This window comes from Desmodus rotundus, chromosome 1 (genome assembly GCF_022682495.2).
Source record: "Desmodus rotundus isolate HL8 chromosome 1, HLdesRot8A.1, whole genome shotgun sequence".
Taxonomy (NCBI): Eukaryota; Metazoa; Chordata; class Mammalia; order Chiroptera; family Phyllostomidae; genus Desmodus; species Desmodus rotundus.
The window spans coordinates 198,177,954-198,197,416 of record NC_071387.1 but is presented as its reverse complement, the minus strand read 5'-3'; the positions used below and the strand labels follow the sequence as shown (position 1 = coordinate 198,197,416).

Below are 19,463 nucleotides of genomic sequence, written 5' to 3'. Positions count from 1 at the left end.
CCCTTACAAACAGGCTCACACCCTTAACTAGAAGAGGAGGAGCCACACACATTAAACAGAACCCTCACTGCCCAGCAAGCCCTGATGGGCCACGAGCACAGGTATCGACGTGCACGCCCCCTACCCGGGCCCCCAGTCCCCGTCCAGTCCTGCCCCACCTCCCAAGATTCTGCTCATGTTTTAAGGTCTAACTTGGGCGCTACCACCTCCACGATGATCCCGGTTAGAAGGACCTTCTTCTGAATTTCGAAAGTATTTTGCACTAGTCACACACCAATGCCCGTACACATAGTGTAATTGAGTTGTAAGTGGATGCATCTCATCCCCCTTCAATGCTTTAACTACGAACAGGGCTGAGACCCTCGCTGATCTGACCCCGCAGGGCCCGGCCTGGCACCTTGATTAAAGGATGAATGGAGAAAGGGACACTGCCCGAGAGACCCATGACAGAACTGGGGAGAGTGTAGAATATGTATTTTAGATTTTGGGGGAAGGATGAAGAGACTCAGCATTGAGACTTTGAATTCTATGCTATGAGCAGAAAGATCTTGGGTGTGAGGATCATGGCTTAATAGGATCTTTTATAAACGATCGAGCGGCAATGCTGGGATTATGAGAAGGCAGCTTTCAGGCAGGTCAGGAGAATGAGCTGGTAGAATAAAGAGCCCATTATGGCTGTGCCATAATTTTACATGTATTCATCATGGATGCAAATAATCAGGGCATTTCATGGTTTCCAAGAATTCCTATGCCTTCCTTTTCCTCTGACAGCCAGTCACTCATGTCTGAGCTCCTTGTCCTCCCGGCATCACTCTCAACATTGGGCCTATCTCAAGTTCAGACATGCTGCCAAGTCCCTTTAGGTTTCCATCCTATAGGAAACGTGACTTTACAACTCGATTCAATGCTTCCCATTTTAAATTCATATGAAATCCTTACTATTTCAGTCCTCCTCTGCCTGAACTGTTCCAAGTAAGAGGGGGAAAGTGTGATTTTTGCAGCCTCCATTACCTTCCTTAAGTTGAAACTTTTAATTCATGTAAAGAAACCCCAGGTCTCTGGGTGGATAATATACTCTGCACCTAACAACAGATACACCAAACAGCTGATATTTCGGTATGGCTTCATGTTCACCTAAACATTTCAGATGAATTGTACCTAAACACATGAAATGCTCTTAACTCACTTCTGCAAATTATGGTACAAGAAGCATGTATAATTAGAACTTCAATAAGGCAGATTAAATAACTGCAGACATCACAAGCAGCAGCTAAGAGAAAGCAGAGCATTTCTTTGACAGCTACTTCTGCTCAACATGATAATTACAGAGAATCCAATAATACTGCATAGGGGAGCCCCCATGGGGAAACTTCACGAGACGCTTCTGAATGTCGAATGAAAATGTGCAATTACAGTACCTAAGCCAGGAGAGGAACTGGCCTCTTTGCTCTCCTGGTAAGTGCTGCGTGCTATCACTTCATCCATTTCCTGCTCGGAAACCTGAGTTGCAGCAGAAAGCACAAATTAGATGGTTTTTATTTATTCATTTCCCCCCAATAAAAAGTAACTAGAAGCAGAGGCAGGAGCTGAACACAGACTCAGAGGAAAACCAGAGGGCCGAGGACTCTGAGCATCCTCTGATGTAGCCACTCAGAGCGCATGGGAAGTACAGCTGGGCTAGCTGACTGCTTTAACCAGGTACCGAAATCAACAGCTTCAGCTGGCCCCCAAGTCCATTAAGAAAAGAAGTCAAGTGGGATGGCTGATACCTGGCTCTCTCTGGAACACTCTTTTTCCCTAAATTTTATTTAAACAATTTTAAACTTACATACTTGCAAGACTAGCACAAAAATAGTGGACTCCGGACCTCAATTCACGATTTGCTGGCTTTCTGCTGCGTTTAGTCATGCTAGCCGGACACACACAGCCCTGTGACTTTTTACTAAACCACCTGTACGTTAGTCGCAGACACCGTGACCCTTCCCCCGTGCATTTTTTCACGTAGCTCCTAAAATCAAGGGCATTCTCTTAAATAACCCTGGTACTCAAAATGCTCATATTCAGAAATTCAATGTTGATATAATGACTAATGTACATACATTCCATGTTCCCTTTTAGCCAATTGTCCCAATACCCCCTCCTTCAGAAACACTGCTCTAAGAGTGCCTCGGAAGTAGTTCCCAGAAAGATTGGTGCCAGCCTGCGGTAAGATAAGATTTTCCTCGAGAATGCAAATTGACATTCAGATTCTTTCACCAACTCTATCTTGCCAGGGGAAAAAAATGTCACATGCACTAAACGTGTGCACAGTGACCCAACATTTACATTCTGTGCAAGCCCCTGATCTCGCGGACCTTTGGTGGACTGTCACCGACCCGCCCACATTTTTGCAGAGTAATAACTTTATAGGATCTTTCTCTCTCTCTCTTTTTTTTCTTGCTAACCCAGAATTCAATTCATGATCCAGTGGTCCTGTCTTTTTGGTCTCCTTTAAGCTGAGGCAATTCCAAGCCTTTGTCTTTCACGAAACTGTTATTTTGGAAAAAAGGAGGCCAATGCAAACCTCAACAGATTTCTCTAATAGTATCTTTATGCTTAGATGTAGATTTTGCAGTTTTTGGCAGAAAAACTACAAACATAATTTCCTTCTCAATGCATCCCAGAGGCACTCAGGGTCAGTGTGTTTTGTAATTAGTGATAACTCAGATCCCTTGGTTAGGGTGGAGTACACCTGATTTCTCCACTAGTTTTTTTTTTTGTCATTAATGGGTAATTTATGAGGAGATAGTTGGAGGCTATGTCAATATCCTGCTCTCCAATATACAGGGTCCGGCAGAAGTAACACCTGCGTGAGTGTGGGTGGTAGGGTAATAATATGGGTGTAGTAATTTATAAGTTTATTTTGAACATTTCACCTAAAATATCATATGGTGTGCTTGAGTGTGACATTGTTACGTTACAGAACTGGATGCTTATGATTTTGTAATAAAAGATTTTGTAAAAAAAGAAAGGGGGGGCGGGTGCGTTACTTGTGCTGGACCCTGTATTTTTCACTCAGTGGTTTTAGCATCATTGATAATTCCTTTCCCCCCTTTATCTTTGTTGTTGACACTAATACAGATGTCCCCATTTTTGTGTGAATCAGTTATTATGATGACGTTCTCCAAGCAGTGGTTTTATGGCTCTCCTTTTCCTTCCCTATTTACTGGCGCCACAGCAGGTCCGAAGATTCTTGTCCCCGTCGGCGGAAACCATCATGATTCAGGGGAAGAGTTTTTAAAGGCCTGAAACATGCTAAACTACGAGATGTTTTAAAAGATAATTATGTAACATCTACAGTTTCTTTTTTAAAGAGGATATTTAAAACTTAGAATGATATTTTTTTATACTAACATAATGTTTAATATAAATAACATTTGGATAAGCATAGTAATTTGTCTGAAGTAAATAAATATTTCTCTACAGAATTCGGCATTACATTTAACCATGATCACACCATGGCCTTTATGTGATACTTTCTAGCAGGTTTTACAGGAAATAAAGTGTGCACATACATGCACACAGGCCTATACACTTATACCCCCTCCCCCGCTTCATAAAGCCCAGGGTAATTTTGTATAAATGACCCAGGGAGAATATTAGCTAAAACAGTGGTTGCAACTTTTTGTTGGTATCAGACTTCCCATATTTGCAATTGCTTTTTGGAGTTGGGGTTTGAAACAAGTGAACAATTTCTGGATAATTCTAATTGTGCTGAAAGCCCCAGTACCAATTAAAATGGATCTCTATTACTTTCTCTACTTAACGTAAATGAGACGCTGCTACCCGAGCAGGCCCACACCGTAGCTTGTCTAGACCTGGAGGGTTTGAATATCCCAAGCGGGCAGCCGCTGCTCCCATCGTTATGAGAAACAGGAGAAAAGAAAATCCTTGTGGTATTTCTCTTGGAACAACATGAAAACGAGGAAGCACGTACATTCAGTATCAAAATGTACTATTGGCAATGAAATGCTGGGATAAGTGGTACAAAAATACATTAAACATAAAATGAAATCTTAACCCAAAGAAAAATACAGTATGATGTTACAACTAAGAACGCCATGTTTACCTAGGAAGAAATGTGAAGTCCAGCCAAACAATTACGGGAATTTGGTTTTGCTGGACATTATCCCCAAAGCCATCTCAGAGACCATTTCACTGTGGCTACAAACATGAATCGACCTGAACGTTCAGCGGACCACAGACCATAGCCCATCAGGGTTATGCTGTGCACAGAAATGCCTAGTGTTTTGACTATATTAGCAAGTTAGGCAGATGCTTCTGGGCTGAGATGAAGTGAACTCTGAACAAGTCATGGCCTGTGTTATGGTGGAATGGGTTGTGATTGTGAAGTCAGACATGCCTTAAAGCTGTTAGACTGCAAACCACTGAGAACCTGACTTTCTATAATGCTGTTGAGGGATGTGCCCGGTCAGCCACAACTTAGTGGGGTGTTTCCTAAGGTGACAGGAGGCGTGGCTGTGTGGTTGGTGGAATCCAAGAGAGGGCCCTGGAGGAAGGAGCCCAGGCTGTTCTGTCACAACGAGGCACGATGGTGTTAAAAGCGACCCAAAGAGAGTCCTGGGGAAAGCAGGAAACAAAGAGCAGCAGATTCTAAGGGGAAGTGTCGGGACTGCAGAACAGGATGGAGAAAAAGGGGGTGTGACAAGCAGAAACACTGGGAAAAGGTGGAACCAGGGCCGGCAGCCTGGGACCGTTTAGGGTATAATCAAACAAAACTGCAGATGATACAGGAGTGGCCATTTGACAGGCACGGAGAGCACTAACGTTCTTAGTGAGTACTCTGAGTTGTTAAAAGGAAAAGATTAAACTGTGTAAAGTCCAACCCGATTACAATGGTGGAGACCAGCTAACGTCAGAAGACGTCTGCACTGAGTGCTCAGCACCGCACAGCAGGCCCTTCAGCAGCGCGCACACTAAAACTGGAACGATACAGAGAAGGCTACATGGCTCCTGCACAAGGGTGACGTGCAAATCTGTGAAGGGGTCCAGATTAAAAAAAAAAAAGTGTTCAAAGAGAGTTTATAAAAAGCAAACAGTTGAGTTGAATTTGCTGAGGTATCTTGTGATTAGTTTAAAAAATTAAAAGCAACTGCACACGTGTAGAAGAGATAAACAGATAACAGCAGGGGCCAAGGAGGCAGGGGCTGTGATAATCTGCAAGTTCCATGTGTGATATCAATGCTCAAAAAATAAAAAGTGAGCGGGCTCTTAAGCCTAATAGCAGAAGCATTCTGCTCAGGTCAGGAATGGCCTGGCGAACCATCTAGTCTCATGCTCTCAGACAGCCCTGCTGCAGAAACACCTGCCGATCTCTCTCTGCTGCAGAACCAGCGATCACACGGCCAGCTGGGGGTAATCAGAACCCAGCTCTCCTCCCTTCTACCAAATTTCAAATTCACCAATAACACTGTCAAAACTGTCTAATAAAATTTTCTAAGATCGCGAGGACGAAGAAGTCCAGGTAGGTAATTCCTATCCCTTGTGTTTCTGTCACCACGGCCATTGTGTGGCCTCAGGCTGACTCCCATCTCCAACTGAGTGAAGTGTCTCCCCAGAGTGTGTGTGTGGACCCTGTGACATACGAGTCACTGCTACTGGACAGACGGCCAAGCTGTGCCCAATGCCCAGAAACAGTACGAAACGCGTCACCTTTGGATTAGGGTGCCGGCCGATGACGAGGCGAACAGGTCCTGGGGGGCATTTGCTCAAGATGGCGTGGACTTTGCTTAAAGCAGCATGGCGGACGTTGACGGAGTTCACTTCGAGGATTTGATCTCCGCGGCTAGGGAGGCAACATAATCAACGCTGTGCTAACAAGTTAGCTTTTTACAAGGTTTCCTTCAGAGAGAAGTTCGTAACAAGGAATCTTTTCCGCATACTTTAAAGAAGCAAATGACATCCTTTTTATCTTGGCATGCATGTAAAAGAGCAACACATTCATATAAACACATTAGATGTGAGGTTGGCAAAGGCCGTTGGGTGTATCTACCCACACTTTCAGAAGTAATCAAATTCAATGAAATGGACAATAAGGACAACAACGCAGGCTCCCATTTCCTGAGCACGTAGTGTATGCCAGGCACTATACGGAGCGATTCACATACTGATGCCTGAAGAGGTATTGTTATTCCCTCCATGGAGAGAAGACCACAGGCTCCCAGATGTCATCCAGATGTCACACTCTGTTGAACTCAGGTCTGTCTACCTCTTGGTCATCACGTGATAGCCCTTCCCCACCAGACCACCATCAGTTTCTTTTTTCCTACCATCTTGAAATGATCATTGTAACGTAATTTAAGGAGGAAATATCTGAAGCTCAAAGGTTACCCAAGAATTTGTAAAAACGTTTCAAATTTTAACAAATGAGAAATTGAGGACAAGATGCCCATTTTTGACTTGAAATTATAGGGAGAGAGCTCAGAACGAGAGAACAAAGCCTCTTTATATGGGGTTTGAAGAATGTTCACTTGGCAGGCTCCAGACATATGGAACCATTCAAGAGACAAACATCATCTTGGGATGTCATTAAAGGTTTTTTTTTCCTTGGGTTCTCGAAGTATATTTTCTTTAATGTACTTTGGATGATTTGCTAATTTTTTTTGTATGGAAATTCACCCTGATGATTAACTAAAAACATAATATAATCTATTAATGGGGCCCCCAAATGGCAACCTCAAGGAATGTCATTTTGACAATTTCTCAACCGCTCAAGGACGTAGAAGCTTATGGGGGAGAAAGGTGAAACTGTTCGCACAGAGTGCTTTGTGCCATACGTGTACATTCCTGGGAAGTTGGGTGGGCACAGACCCATCGCAACCACTGTACGACAGAACACCTGGGCACGACTTGGGTAAACAGAATACCTGCCCTTCAGCCCAGCGAGCTGCACTGAGAAATCGGACACGCAGTGACTTCAGAGAGCAGGCATCTGGACCTCGCCATCCCCACCCAGAAAGGAATGAAACCACAGAAAAGATTCAAGAGATTATGCTTAATAAAAAATGCCCCCCGTTCAAGGGCCTGATTTGAGGACTCTCTTGTACCAGTGATCCTGAGCCATTGTGAGCCATTCCCAGCATCTCAAATGAATTTTACATAACTGGACATAAAGAAAAATTTCAGGTAATCATAGTTATCTGTACAGAGCTGTATTTTGTCATTTCTGAAACTGAACTTCTGTGTCCAAATAGAATAAAATAGGAAAAGCCAGGATCCAGAGTACTCAGAGTCAACCAAATTTCATTTCGATTCGCGTGTCATCTTTGGAGATGCTATTAATTATAATCCTGGCTCTATTTCTGCAAATAATAGAAAGACTGCGAATCCCACAAAGGAATGTAATAGGGCAGGTACCTTACACGTGTATGTATTCAGATATTCCCGAACATGCCAGAACCCTGCACGGTCAGGTTTGCAACAAACCTCAGGTTGCTCTCCATCTTGGCCACGGATCCTGGGGCGAGGCTATGGATGTAGATGCCCGGGGGGCTGTTTTCCAGAGCCAGGCAGCAGGCACCGATGCCTAATCCAACTCTGGGCTCTGCGAGGGCAGCATTCAAAGAAAACAAACACCACCAAGAAAGAAGTGTGAGTGATTTGAAACGGCACCAACATATACTCAGGCCAACAACCACTGATTTTCTGACCCGACTCCGAATGTCAGTCCTGTTCTTCGTGCACGTTGCCATATTCTGTTAATGAAACGAGTCCACGGCAGAACAACAGCTAACTCTGGACTGTGACTTATGCAAGGGTCTTACTCTGCTTAGTCTAAAGAGCCCCTCAAGTCTATTTTTTGCAAATAGGCAGAGTTGAAGTAATATATTTTATTCTGAATACACAACTTTAAGTTTTCTTTTACTTCTCGTTTTAGTGCCCAATCTCTTGATTTTTAAATTGTGCCTCATATTTGCACAGTAGGAGGGCGGGGAAAGAAAACAAAGATGAAAAGCAGTAAGGTTTGGTGATCACTCATGACTTAGTTACTGGTGTAAGTGTATTTTTAACTGTAATCTTTTGTTCGTTAAAATTTTATATTAAGCCGGTTAAGCTGGTTAGTGGTTTTTTTAAACACGAGTCTCTAACACACAGTGAATCATCAGGGGAGCCTGTGGGCTACTGGGAACTTCCGTTCCCTTCAGTAAAATGACTAAAATCTCCAATTTTGATCCACTGTCCATTTAGAGAATACCCTATGTTGTTGGCAGCAAGGTATTCCAAAGGAACAAGTCGTAGAAAAAAATACAGAAAGTTAACCTAAGAACAAAGAACGCATTATTTGCATATGCAGCGCAAGTGAGGAAGAGCCAGCATCACCTTTGTTGAGCGTTACTTCCATGACAATTCTGTCCTTGGGCCCGGGGGCCTTCCGACCCAGGGATGAGGAGCTGCTTTCGTCGGAGCCTACTGCTGAGGTTCCCCCACTGGCATTGAAGTTTGGGGAGCTGGATCTGCTCATGTGCGTGGGTGTTGAGCAGGGCGTGAGGCTCGGACTCAGTAATTTTGTGCGTACCGTTAACACAAATAATCCACTCCGGATTTGCTGAGAAAGCACAAAGACAGTAGTGTAAAACATTCACACTGTCCCCAGGTCAAAGGGGGGAAAAAACAAAAACAAAAGAACAAGCCCAAACCAGAAGGAAATGAAGAAAAACATAAAATAAAGATCAATGACAATGTCATTACCTTAAAGGTATGAATGGCTTCTTGAAACGTCAAGCCCTTTATTGGTATTCCATTTACATCTAGGATTTCATCCCCTAGTGGGCAAACAGGAGAATTACAGTAACGTCAAGCTTCAATTTACGGGAATCTAACTGCTCAGTCAGTGCGAGAATAGGATACCACATGGTCCCTGATATACAGCTCTGTAAAGTGAATTTTATTGTTCCAATCCACTTTCCTTAGTGGAGCTCCCAGGAATGTCACAAAAAGGGACAACTAATGACAATGCATACTCTTTGGCAGTCACTCTGTATTTCCATCTTTAATTAAAACAATGGGAAGCATCATGGTCTTATTCTTTAGCCATCGCTAAGTTTAATAACAGATGTCCTAAGTTTAGAGATCAAACTGCAAAAAACCGAGTCCCAAGTCTTTCCTTATGGTCTTTGTTTAAAAATTCACCCCACCGGCAATGAAGCATGAACACACATGACACGCGAGAAGCCACTCCTGTCTTCGCAGAGAGATGAGCTCCGTGAGCCCAGAGAAGCATCACAGAGCAGGGAAACTGGTTCCCATGATAGAGACAAGAACACTTGTGAGGTATCATTCAGGAATGGAAGCCCCACCTCCAGAAACCATCGAGATGCCTGGTCTTACTGGTGCTGTTCCAGGTTCTCGGTCACTGAGCTGGCAAGTTGTTATATGCTTCTATGTAAGAAATCATTGTAGGCTAATGTCAGGGTGCACACACACCCTCTCTCTTCCCCGCTCCCCACCCTATCTGGGCTCATCTTCAACCCCAAGAAGGTATAGTTGGGTTGTTTTTCAAGTTGTTGATAGTGTCTGCTGGGAATAGGAAAGAACTTGGACATCCTGTTGACTTACCGAAGTTTGTTTCTAGTTTGTACTCTTATAACATGGTCTGTTTTTTAAAATAACAGTTCATCAAAAACACTACCAAGGGGCCCCGGAGAGAAGAACAGATGGGCCCTGCACAGCAGTGCGGGACAGAAGAGGGGCTCCGCTTCCCTATCACAGAGTGCAAAGCAGAAGAGAACTCCCACTCCCCCTCCAGTGCAGAGCCCACCCCAGGAGCACACCGTGCATTTGATGAACGGAATTCTCTACTGGACTTTAAAGACGTAGCAGCTCCCCCTGCATTTCTTCTGTGCCCTTTCTTTAATGCAATTACAGAAGTTGTAAAAGTGGTGAAAGACTCTGTTTAAAAATCACCTGGTATAGCTGATTACTCAGCTAGGTGAGGTTTTGGGTTTCTTTCCACATGGGAAAAGGATGGAAATATTAAAATGATTGTTCATGCTCTAAAAAAAGTCTTTATACAAGATTCTAAAAAGACAGACCATTCGACAGGTTGACAATCCATTTCAATGACTTCTCTTTATTGTAAATGAATATAGATGAGAAAAAAGTATTAGGAAGCATCGAGTGTTGTTAACCTTCCCTAACTATTGATTCCCCTCCATTTTGCTCCACTCCACCAGCAGGGCAGGGTGAATCTCAATCAAGCGAGCGCACGGCACATCCATTAGGAAAATGCTCTGCTGCGAGAAGTTTACATTGTTCTGTCTGTAGACACAGACACCACCGGGGAGCCACCCCTTCCTCTAACGGAGAAATAAATAGTCTGTCATCAAAATACTAAGCCTGCTCACGCATCAGCGTTAGCAGACAGGCTTCCTGGGCCATTTTGCCTGAAAAAGGGGACTCCAATTCACTGCATCAGTGAAAAACCAAACCAAACCAACCCAGTTTAACTGAGCAGCACCTCTACTTTGGGCCAATTACAACAAAGACCCACAGCATCTCTGAAGGCAACTGGAAATACTGCGACTGAGTCATTTCATGAAGGAAGCATATTATGAAAAGGAAAACATCTGAATTCACGGGTAAGTTCTGGGGATCTACCGTACAGCGTGCTGACTACAGTTAACCATACCACTTAAATTCTTGAAAATTGTTAATAGAGTAGATCTTCGATGTTCTCACCACACACATACAAAACAGGTGACGTGAGGTGAGGGAGGTGTTGACTAACCTAACTGTAGTAATCATTTCACAATATATAAGTGTGCCAAATCATCCTATTGCACACCTTAAACTGACACAATGCTATCTACCGATCACATCGCCATAGAGCCGGGGTGGGCGTGGGAGCACTTGTTTAGTGTGCTGATGTGTGGCAAAACGGTAGGTGCTGCGGAGAGTGTAAAAGATGTTTACGAATCCAGCCCTGAGGCAAGGACGGACCACAAATTCGCAGGAATTTTCAAGGCAAGGAACCCGGTTAAAAAGCAAGGGAATGAGGCAGGCACTTAAAGGCCCAAGTGAAAGGTAGCAAGCCATTTTTCACAGGTTATCCCATTGAACCCTCACAACTCTTCAAGGCTGGTATTAATACCCAAGTTTACAGCTGAGGAAAGTGAAGCTCAGGTTACAACTGTCCAAGCTCATGACGTGGTCAGGTCTACTCGCCTCCTGGGCCCACGGCCTCGACTGCTGTCCTTTGCTCCACATCTTGCACAGGGCGGATTCCCGTGGAATCACGGCTCCCCCTTACTGAGGACCTACCTTCTTTAAGTCTTCCATCCTCTGCAGCTGATCCGTTTGGGAAAATGGTCTTGACGAAAATCCCCATCTGTCCTCGAATGCAGTCTCGACCACCGGCAATGCTGAAGCCAAGGCCCTGCTCCCAAAGCAGATGGAGGTCCAGGCTGTCACTGCGGTATTTCCCCGGGGGCACCTTTACCCATTTCGGCGTTTCGCTGAGGGCATTCCTCCTGGCCCAGCACTGAACTGAGGTGTCCTCCCCAGTCATGCTCTCAGTTAAGCTACCTGGCTGTAAATTCAAGCTCGTGTTTCCTTCCTCTCCCCCCGCCCCACCCTGCAATAACTACTCGCATTGTGCTGGCTATGCATCACATTAAAGGGAGAACGTTTTAGGTCAAAACATATAAAATTGTCAATATTTGACAACCTTTGCTCTCCAAAAATGGCAATTTCACATGGATTGACTAACAGCTCATAAGAGTCATTTCATACTCTTCGGGTGCCATATTTGTTTTATTCTTTTGTTTCATTCTTTCCATTTCATGTAACATCTAATGAGTATTTTGAGACTTGTATAAGGATCTAGTTACATGTATTATTCTCTTTATGATAATATAGGGATCATGAAACTCATCCAAAAGGTTAACTGGGAGCATGCCCCGAAGCTGCAGGGTCTACTTTTTTCTCCGCTGTGGTAAAAGTTGGGGCATTCAGCTCACCTAGCGGCCAGGTGCTGGTGACCCCTTAAATCATAAGGACAGGAGGGTGTGACTGCCTCACTCAGAGACCCCCAGGAAAGGATGCCCTGGATCCACTCAAATACACATAAAGGCCACATCATCAATTCCTCTTTAAACTTTTTAAAAAAAGTTTTACTTTTTATTTTATATAAAAACAACAATAAAAAGCAACCACTGAAAAAAAATATATGCTAACCTTCATGGGGAGGGCAAAATAGTGGGCAGAAGGGAGCTCACCTTGCCTTTCTCTTTGTACAGCCCGATGATGGAGATGACTGACGGCCGGATGAGTCTCCAGGGGGACTCCACCTGCGTGGTGCTCAGGGAGCGGGTGGACTTCTTCACGATGTGGTAGTCCTGCAAGTCAGCAGACAGCAAGGTCAGAGAGTCTCGCTTATGCTTCCGGGGCCTCTGGCATTAAAACAGATTCAGATTTTGAAAGCCTCAATGGTCTTTTGGGTTAGACCGCCATTTCTCCCTGGTCCATCAGCTTAAAGAACATTTATTATAAATAACATGTGAGGAATAGTGCTTTCTGTAATAAATTGCCATGCCTTCTTCCTCCACAGAAAGAGTGGCTTGGAGGCCGCAGACGTCTGGTATTTCTTTCCTCACCTGTACTCCATGGTCCCGCTTCCTGCTTTCTGGAATAGAGTCAGGAACCAGAAACCAAGATGTCTCAGAGATGTCGGGTGACCACCCTGGGGTCAGGTTCTCCCTTGGAAGTCACCCTCTGCCCCCATCCCAAGTTCACGATTGTGGTTGGAAAGCATTTGCTGTTCTAAGCTTAATTCACTCGCTCAATAACTTAAGCCCTTGTTTTTTATAAAACCCAAACTGCAAATGCAGATATAATTGTTATTCTGTATAAAACATCCCGCTGAGAAACTGCAGCAGCTCCCGTTCTAATCCCTCACTCTTGGATAATAAAATACTTTCCCTTCAGCCACACTTTCCCTTCCTGGCACACAGCAGTGCAAACCTCGATCTCTTTTTTCTGTTCATCACCCCAATATGTACACTTGTGAGCAGGGCACACCATTACTAACGCGAGAGATTATATGAATCTATTGCTATAGCATTCCTACGGTCTAGCTCCTTGCTATTCTTCTTAGAATAAATTTCCTAAATGCCAGGTCTTCCAGCATTAGCAAAACCACCCCCCCAAAACAATTCATATTTAATATGAGAAAAGAGACATCAGAAATAGTTTTTATCCTTAATGGGTGTATTCTACTTTCAAAGGTAGAAACGAGATGTCTGCTAATGATATTTTTGTTTTCCTGACAGCTTAGAAAAATTGTATTTTTCAGTTTCACAAAACACCTGCCAGCTATGGGGGCCTCCCAGGCCCTGATTCAATAAAAAAAACTAAACAGATGTTGGCTTGGTTACTGCCCATTTACTGAAGCCCCCATGGAAATGTCCAGACAGCGCCCAAGGGTTTACGGTCCTGGAACAGGGAGGCCCACGAGTGGACTCGAAAGGGAACTTTCTCTGACCAACAATCTCCTCAGCAGCACCTCATCCCATCTCCTCTCGGGGACCCACAGGCCTGTCTGTTTCACGGTTCTAACAGTTTCAGGGGTCCCACTGAACTTTCTAGATCTGTGCTGTCCTAGCTGGCAGCCACTAGCCACCTGTGGCCGGCTATACTTCAATTAAGAAGAGTTACAATTAAAGGCACAGCCCTCAGTCTCACTAGGCCCTTTTCAATGACACATGCAGCTGCTACTTGGGCAGTATAGATACAAGACAATTCGTCACTGCAGAAAGGTTTAATGGACAGCTCTATTCTATTCTCCTTTATTTATACTTTTATCCTCATCCGAGGACATGCTTACTGATTTTAGAGAGAGGGGAAGGGAGGGAGAGACAGAGGGACAAAAACATTGATGTGAGAGAGAAACATTGATTGGCTGCCTCCTGCACATGCCCCGCCCAGGGATTGCACCTGCCACCCAGGCAGGTGCCCCGACCGACCAGGAATCAAACCTGTGACCTCTCAGTGTACAAGGCGACGCCCAACCAGCTAAGTCACACTGGTCAGCTCTATTCTAGATAATACTTTTTAGTGGAGGAAGAAAGAACAAGAACAAAGAAAGGAGAATCCTGGGAGAAAAAGAAAAGGGCAGAAAATAAGAAGAGAAGACAAAAAAAAGGACACATTAGAGGGAAAAAAAATCTTACTAGCCTGTGCTTCCTAGTTCCCGGAATCCTGGTTAGAAATAGGTATTTACAGGCTACAAATATGGTGGGTTCCCCCCTCACTGCTGGACATCCTTGGCCACAATGGCAGGTAAGTGAGTCGACCCTCTCTCACCCGCACTAACTGCAGCAGCCTGACAGTGTGGCTCTCCTATGCTTTCTGACCTCCTCGCACGGTTCGTCCACCTGCATCATTCTTGTCAGGTCACAGACTTGTCTCCCGTCTGGAGGAGTTTTCACCGGGTCCCAAGCACGTGTTTTTGGTCTGTTTTCTCTTCATGCCCCACCCACCCTCAAGTTGCTTTTGGGTGGGCTGGACACCAAACAGCCTGATCATTAACGGCCTCGGAACTGCGGACACTTCTCATATGAAGCTTCCCGCACAGTGATTCTGGCATGGCACTTTGAGCAAAGCACTTCACCTCGTTGAGATTCCGTTGTCCTATCTGTAAAATGGTGACCCCACATTTAAAGTAAGGGTCTGACCCAGGTGTCCTAACCTGGTCTTTTTGAGCTCTATGATCCATGCATCTCCAAGCATTTTCGGTTGTCATTACAGCCTCGCCCTCTTCTCCTCTGCCTCTGTTCATCACAGGCCTGGGGCAGGATGCCAGTGGTTCCTCTAGCCCTCTGGCAGATGGGCCTGGACTCCGAGAATCCTCCTCAAGTTCCCCAGAGACTGAGCCTGCCTCCAGTGTGGTTATGAGACATTCACTCCATTTCAACTGGGTTGAGGATGATGTAATTGAAGAGGAATCCCCATTCAGGGTTATGGAGCTCCGAACCCTATGGGGACAGGCCCTGGAATACCAACATCACCACCCACTTCACCCCTCTGGGCAGCCCCCTCCAACCCTGGCTGTTTGAGTCGTTCCTGCATAAGATGTAGGATCCCAGGCGCAGCACAGGCAACACACCACACACACTCCCTTCCTCCTCTCGCACAACCCAACATCCACCCAGCCGGTTGTTAGGCTGACACCTGACGTGCCTACTGAACGAGTAATGGTGATTCACCACAGACCGCGGGGCGCCACTGTCTCCCGGCAGCTGAGGGCAGCTCTCGGTGCCAAAGCTTGCAGTAGGAGTGGGATCAAGGCATCAAGATCCAACAGGGCTTATTCTTCTCTATTGTTTTCAAATACTGGGCTGACTTCCATCTTGCCTCCCTGGATAGGCCTCACTCTTGGTATTCTATCTCTAGTCTCAAATACTCCTGGCACACAGAGACGGGCAGCTGTTCAGGAGATAGAAGCTCTTGTTGGTCTTTGGAAGAACTAAGGGAAGCCTAGAGACTCTGGGGCGGAAGCATGGTCTTTCAAGCCCTACTGGTCAACGATGACTGCACGAGAAAGCAAGCAGCTCCACGGCACTGCCTACCTGTGCTGTGCTCGAAGACTCCAGTAGCTGGGGGAGAGAGTGCTTCCGGCCATCTCGGGACACCTCCAAAATCCTGGCCCGGGGGTCCCCATTTTGCACCATCAGCTCATTATATTCTTCAACGGATTCTAGACGGTGTACGCCCCCTTGAAAATACAGGGGAAAAGACATGGCTTCATATGGGACAAAAAGAAGCTTCAGAGCACACATAGGCGTAAACCTGTTGTATTTATACCCACATTCACGATTTTCAGGTCTGGTGTCCGATTCTATTAAAGCACTGAGCTCACCACATTCTACCATCAAGCTCTGCATAAGATCAGCACGTGTTGAAGCAGTAATGCCAGATTATGAAGAAAGTGTCAGTTTTTTGAAGGGACCAGATAAGGGCAATGTATATACAAGAAGGGGCCCAAAACCCCCGGAATATCTTCTGGAGGGCGGGCCCCTTGTAGTACAGGCTTCCCTCCACCATGTGAGTGTTCTAGGAACCCAGCTGTATTAATGCGCCAGCTGGTGTAGTGAGAGGCTACATTTGGTTTCAGTGAATTTTTTTGAAGGACTCTTTCAATGCGTTTGCCCATTTCATGATGGGTGATTTATGAGTGCACCTGCCCACACCGCATTGAGTGTTCAGCAGTTTTTGACCAAAACCAGCATGACCCTCATGCCCCACCCTCCCTGTTCATCTGATCTCACCCCAAGCGACTCTTTTGTTTCCCCGGAAGAAAAAGTCCATAAAGGGAAACGGTTTGCCGATGTGGATGAGGTGAAACAAAAAATGGCAGAAGCACTGAAAGGCATCCAAGTTGACAGGTTTGAAACGGTTTTGAGCAGTGGAAAAAAGTCTCGATAGGTGTATTGCATGAAACAGAGAGTACTCTGAAGTGACTAAAGGTTAAACATGTAAAATAAATACACAATTTTTTATAAATAAATTCCAAGTTTGCTTGGTCCCCCCCACGTATTTCATCCAATAAGGTGCGGCCGTGGTTGATTGGGCAATAAACAATAGTGAGGATGCTCTCAGGAGGCTGTTTTCTAGTGATGCAGGGACACCACTCTGTGGTCAGTATAGTTCCATTGCTGGGGCAGATGGGCTTTGTTTCTTGTGTAATGACTTTTAAAATAAACTTAAAATGCACAGAAATGTGCACAAATAATAAGTCTACAGTGCCATGACATTTCACAAAGTGGAGGTACCAGTAACTGATACCCAAACCAAGAAACAGAATCTTGCCAGAACCTGAAAGCCCATTTTGTGCTACTAACCACTTCTCACCCAAGGGTACCCATTACCCCAGTTTCTAACATCACAGATTACTTCCGCTTCTTTTCAGCCTTTATATAAATGAACACATACAATATGTACTTTTTTGTGTGTCTGGCTCCTCATTCTTTTTAAAAAAATAAAATATGTTTATTGATTTTAGAGAGAGAGGAAGGGAGAGAGAGAAAGAGAGAAACATCGATTGGTGCCTCCCATACACACCTGACCGGGAATCAAACCCACAATCTAGTTATGTGCCTTGACTGGGAATTGAACCCTCAACCTTTTCATGTACGAGATGACGTTCCAATCGAGCCACATGGGCCAGGGCTGGCTCCTCATTCTTAGCATTTGTTTGTGAAATTCCACCAGGTTGGTGCATGCCAACAGACTGTTCATCCCATTTCTTTGTACTATTTTATTGTATAAACACACCATTTCTGTGTACTACTTCATGGTATAAACATCCATTCTTTTGCTGATGGACATCTGGTTTATTTCCAGTTTTAGGTCTAGAACAAGCGTCAGCAAGCTTTTTTTTTGTTTTTTTTTTGTAAAGGCAAGATAGTCAGTGTTTTAATCTTTATGGGCCACAAATGGTCTTAGTTGCATATTCTTTACAAAAATTTTTTACAACCCACTAAAAATGTAGAAAGCATTTCTAGCCCGTGGGTCATACAAATACAGCCATTGGCGGCAGTTTGCTGAGCCTGATCTAGAACGTGCTGTCACTCAACATTCTTGTACACGTCATGTCTGCTGGATTAGATCGAGGAGCGCAGCTGCTGGGTTACAGGTATACGTGCACCTTTACCAATGTCGTACCACCAGTGTGCGTGAGTTCTAGTTCCTCCATGTCTGTGTCACACTTAGGGGTGTCTGTTTTTTAATTTTAGCCATTCTGCTGGCTATAGAACGGCATTTGATCATGGTTTTCATTTACATTTCATTGATGACTCATTGTGACTGCTCTTCTTCTAAAATATTCATTGGCTGTTTTTCTTTTTGGGGGGGAGTGCTATTTTTTAAATCTTGTAATTTTTTTCACATTTTTTTATTGTTCAAGTACAATTGTCTCCATTTTCTCCTCACTGCACCCCCCATCCTGTTTTTCTTTTGTAAAGTGCCTGTTCAAGTCTTGCTCATTCTTTTACTGGGTTTATTCTGTCTTTTATTGTTGGTTTACAGAATTGTTAATATACTTTGGATATTTGCACAGATTGTGGGATCTATGTATTGTAAGTGTCCTCTCCACGTCGGCGTGGGATGGCGTTCCAATCGAGCCACTTCATTCTCTTAATGTTTTTTTTTTTTGATAAGCAAAAGTTTATAATTTTAACATAGTAAAATATATAGATTCCCCCCCTTTTTGGTTAGTACTTTTTGGTCCTGTTTAAGAAATTTTATAGTAATGATTTTTAAAGATGCCCTCATCCATACATCCTTTATATTATATGCTATTAAAAATAAGGTAATTTAAAGGACCTTAATCTTAAGTGGTATCTTAATTACACTGAATATAGTAGCTGCAATCACACCGCATTGTTTACGCCATACACTATATCAGCCACTCTCAATCTTTTTCATCTCATGGCACACACAAACCAATCACTAAAATTCTGCAGCCCACCCAAAAATACATTTTTTCCTGATCTGACAAAAATATGTATAATTTTTGATTCCTTCACACCAGTTAGCTATTGTTGTGTTCGCTGTTATCTTTAATGTGACAAGGGAAAAGAGGGCAGCGCCCCGACTAATGTTTTAAAAATTCTTGTGTACACCGGTTGAAAATTGCTGCACTGTATATATAATGTATATATGTGTGTGTGAATATAGCTATGCACACATATAGATTCGTTGGAATATCAAGCTCTCCTGGACTGTGTAATGTTTTATTTGATGACTTTAAGCTTCAATTTACCTAAAAGTTTTTCATGGGATAAAACAAGGTAAGTCTGTACTCTTTTTACAAGTAATGATGAATTTCCAATACTCATGAAAAGTTAGAGTAGGGCTGATATTTTAAAATGGCCATCACTAAAGGCTTGGTTTTTTCAAAAGCTGAATATTAACTTTGTTACACAGGTTTTCAAACACTTGAAATTCCTTTGCAGTCAAAGAAAATCTTCCATTTAAAAAGATCAAAAGCCTAAGGCATTAACATGGATAAATCAAAAATGCCAAAATTAAAAGGGAACCCTGCCGGCAAAAAAGAAGGCATGAAGGATGAAACTTCAGGTTAAAATTTGAGAAAAAATGTTCCATGAAATCGCTTTAGTCATTTTTTTGGAGTCAGACTGGGCAAAAATCATAGTGGAAATGGCTGGAACCTCTTTATAGAACCTCCTTAATAATTCATGACGAGATTAATCTATCTTGGCATGCTTACTCATCTGAAAAAGACAGATTAGAAGCAAATTCCTTTGGAGCTGACAGGGAAGCACTTGCCATCAACAGAAGAGAAACCACATACGGTAGCGTCGGTAGATCATACACCGACATGCGAATAGCAGGGTGACTCACTTTAAGAAAATACGAAATAAATATCCAAGTTTGCAGGACAG

At 43.9% G+C, this 19,463-nt stretch overlaps 1 protein-coding gene and 1 non-coding gene across 7 annotated transcripts in view; one reads left to right on the top strand and one right to left on the bottom strand.

Annotated features, from left to right (window-relative positions):
* The window catches only part of PDZD2 (PDZ domain containing 2), a 320,114-nt gene that overhangs the window by 21,995 nt on the left and 278,656 nt on the right, over nucleotides 1-19,463 (bottom strand). For all 6 annotated transcript variants that reach the window (XM_053914075.2, XM_053914084.2, XM_053914089.2 and 3 more), the window contains 8 exons: nucleotides 15,627-15,772; nucleotides 12,276-12,395; nucleotides 11,320-11,434; nucleotides 8,749-8,822; nucleotides 8,380-8,605; nucleotides 7,486-7,603; nucleotides 5,713-5,845; nucleotides 1,419-1,500 (listed from right to left, as the gene is read on the bottom strand). In XM_053914075.2, coding sequence (XP_053770050.1) covers nucleotides 1,419-1,500; nucleotides 5,713-5,845; nucleotides 7,486-7,603; nucleotides 8,380-8,605; nucleotides 8,749-8,822; nucleotides 11,320-11,434; nucleotides 12,276-12,395; nucleotides 15,627-15,772 — 1,014 coding nt within the window. The remainder of the gene's footprint in view (nucleotides 1-1,418; nucleotides 1,501-5,712; nucleotides 5,846-7,485; nucleotides 7,604-8,379; nucleotides 8,606-8,748; nucleotides 8,823-11,319; nucleotides 11,435-12,275; nucleotides 12,396-15,626; nucleotides 15,773-19,463) is intronic.
* LOC112321233 (U6 spliceosomal RNA) lies at nucleotides 4,957-5,058 on the top strand. Its single transcript, XR_002976511.2, has one exon. It is a non-coding gene; the product is annotated as a U6 spliceosomal RNA (small nuclear RNA).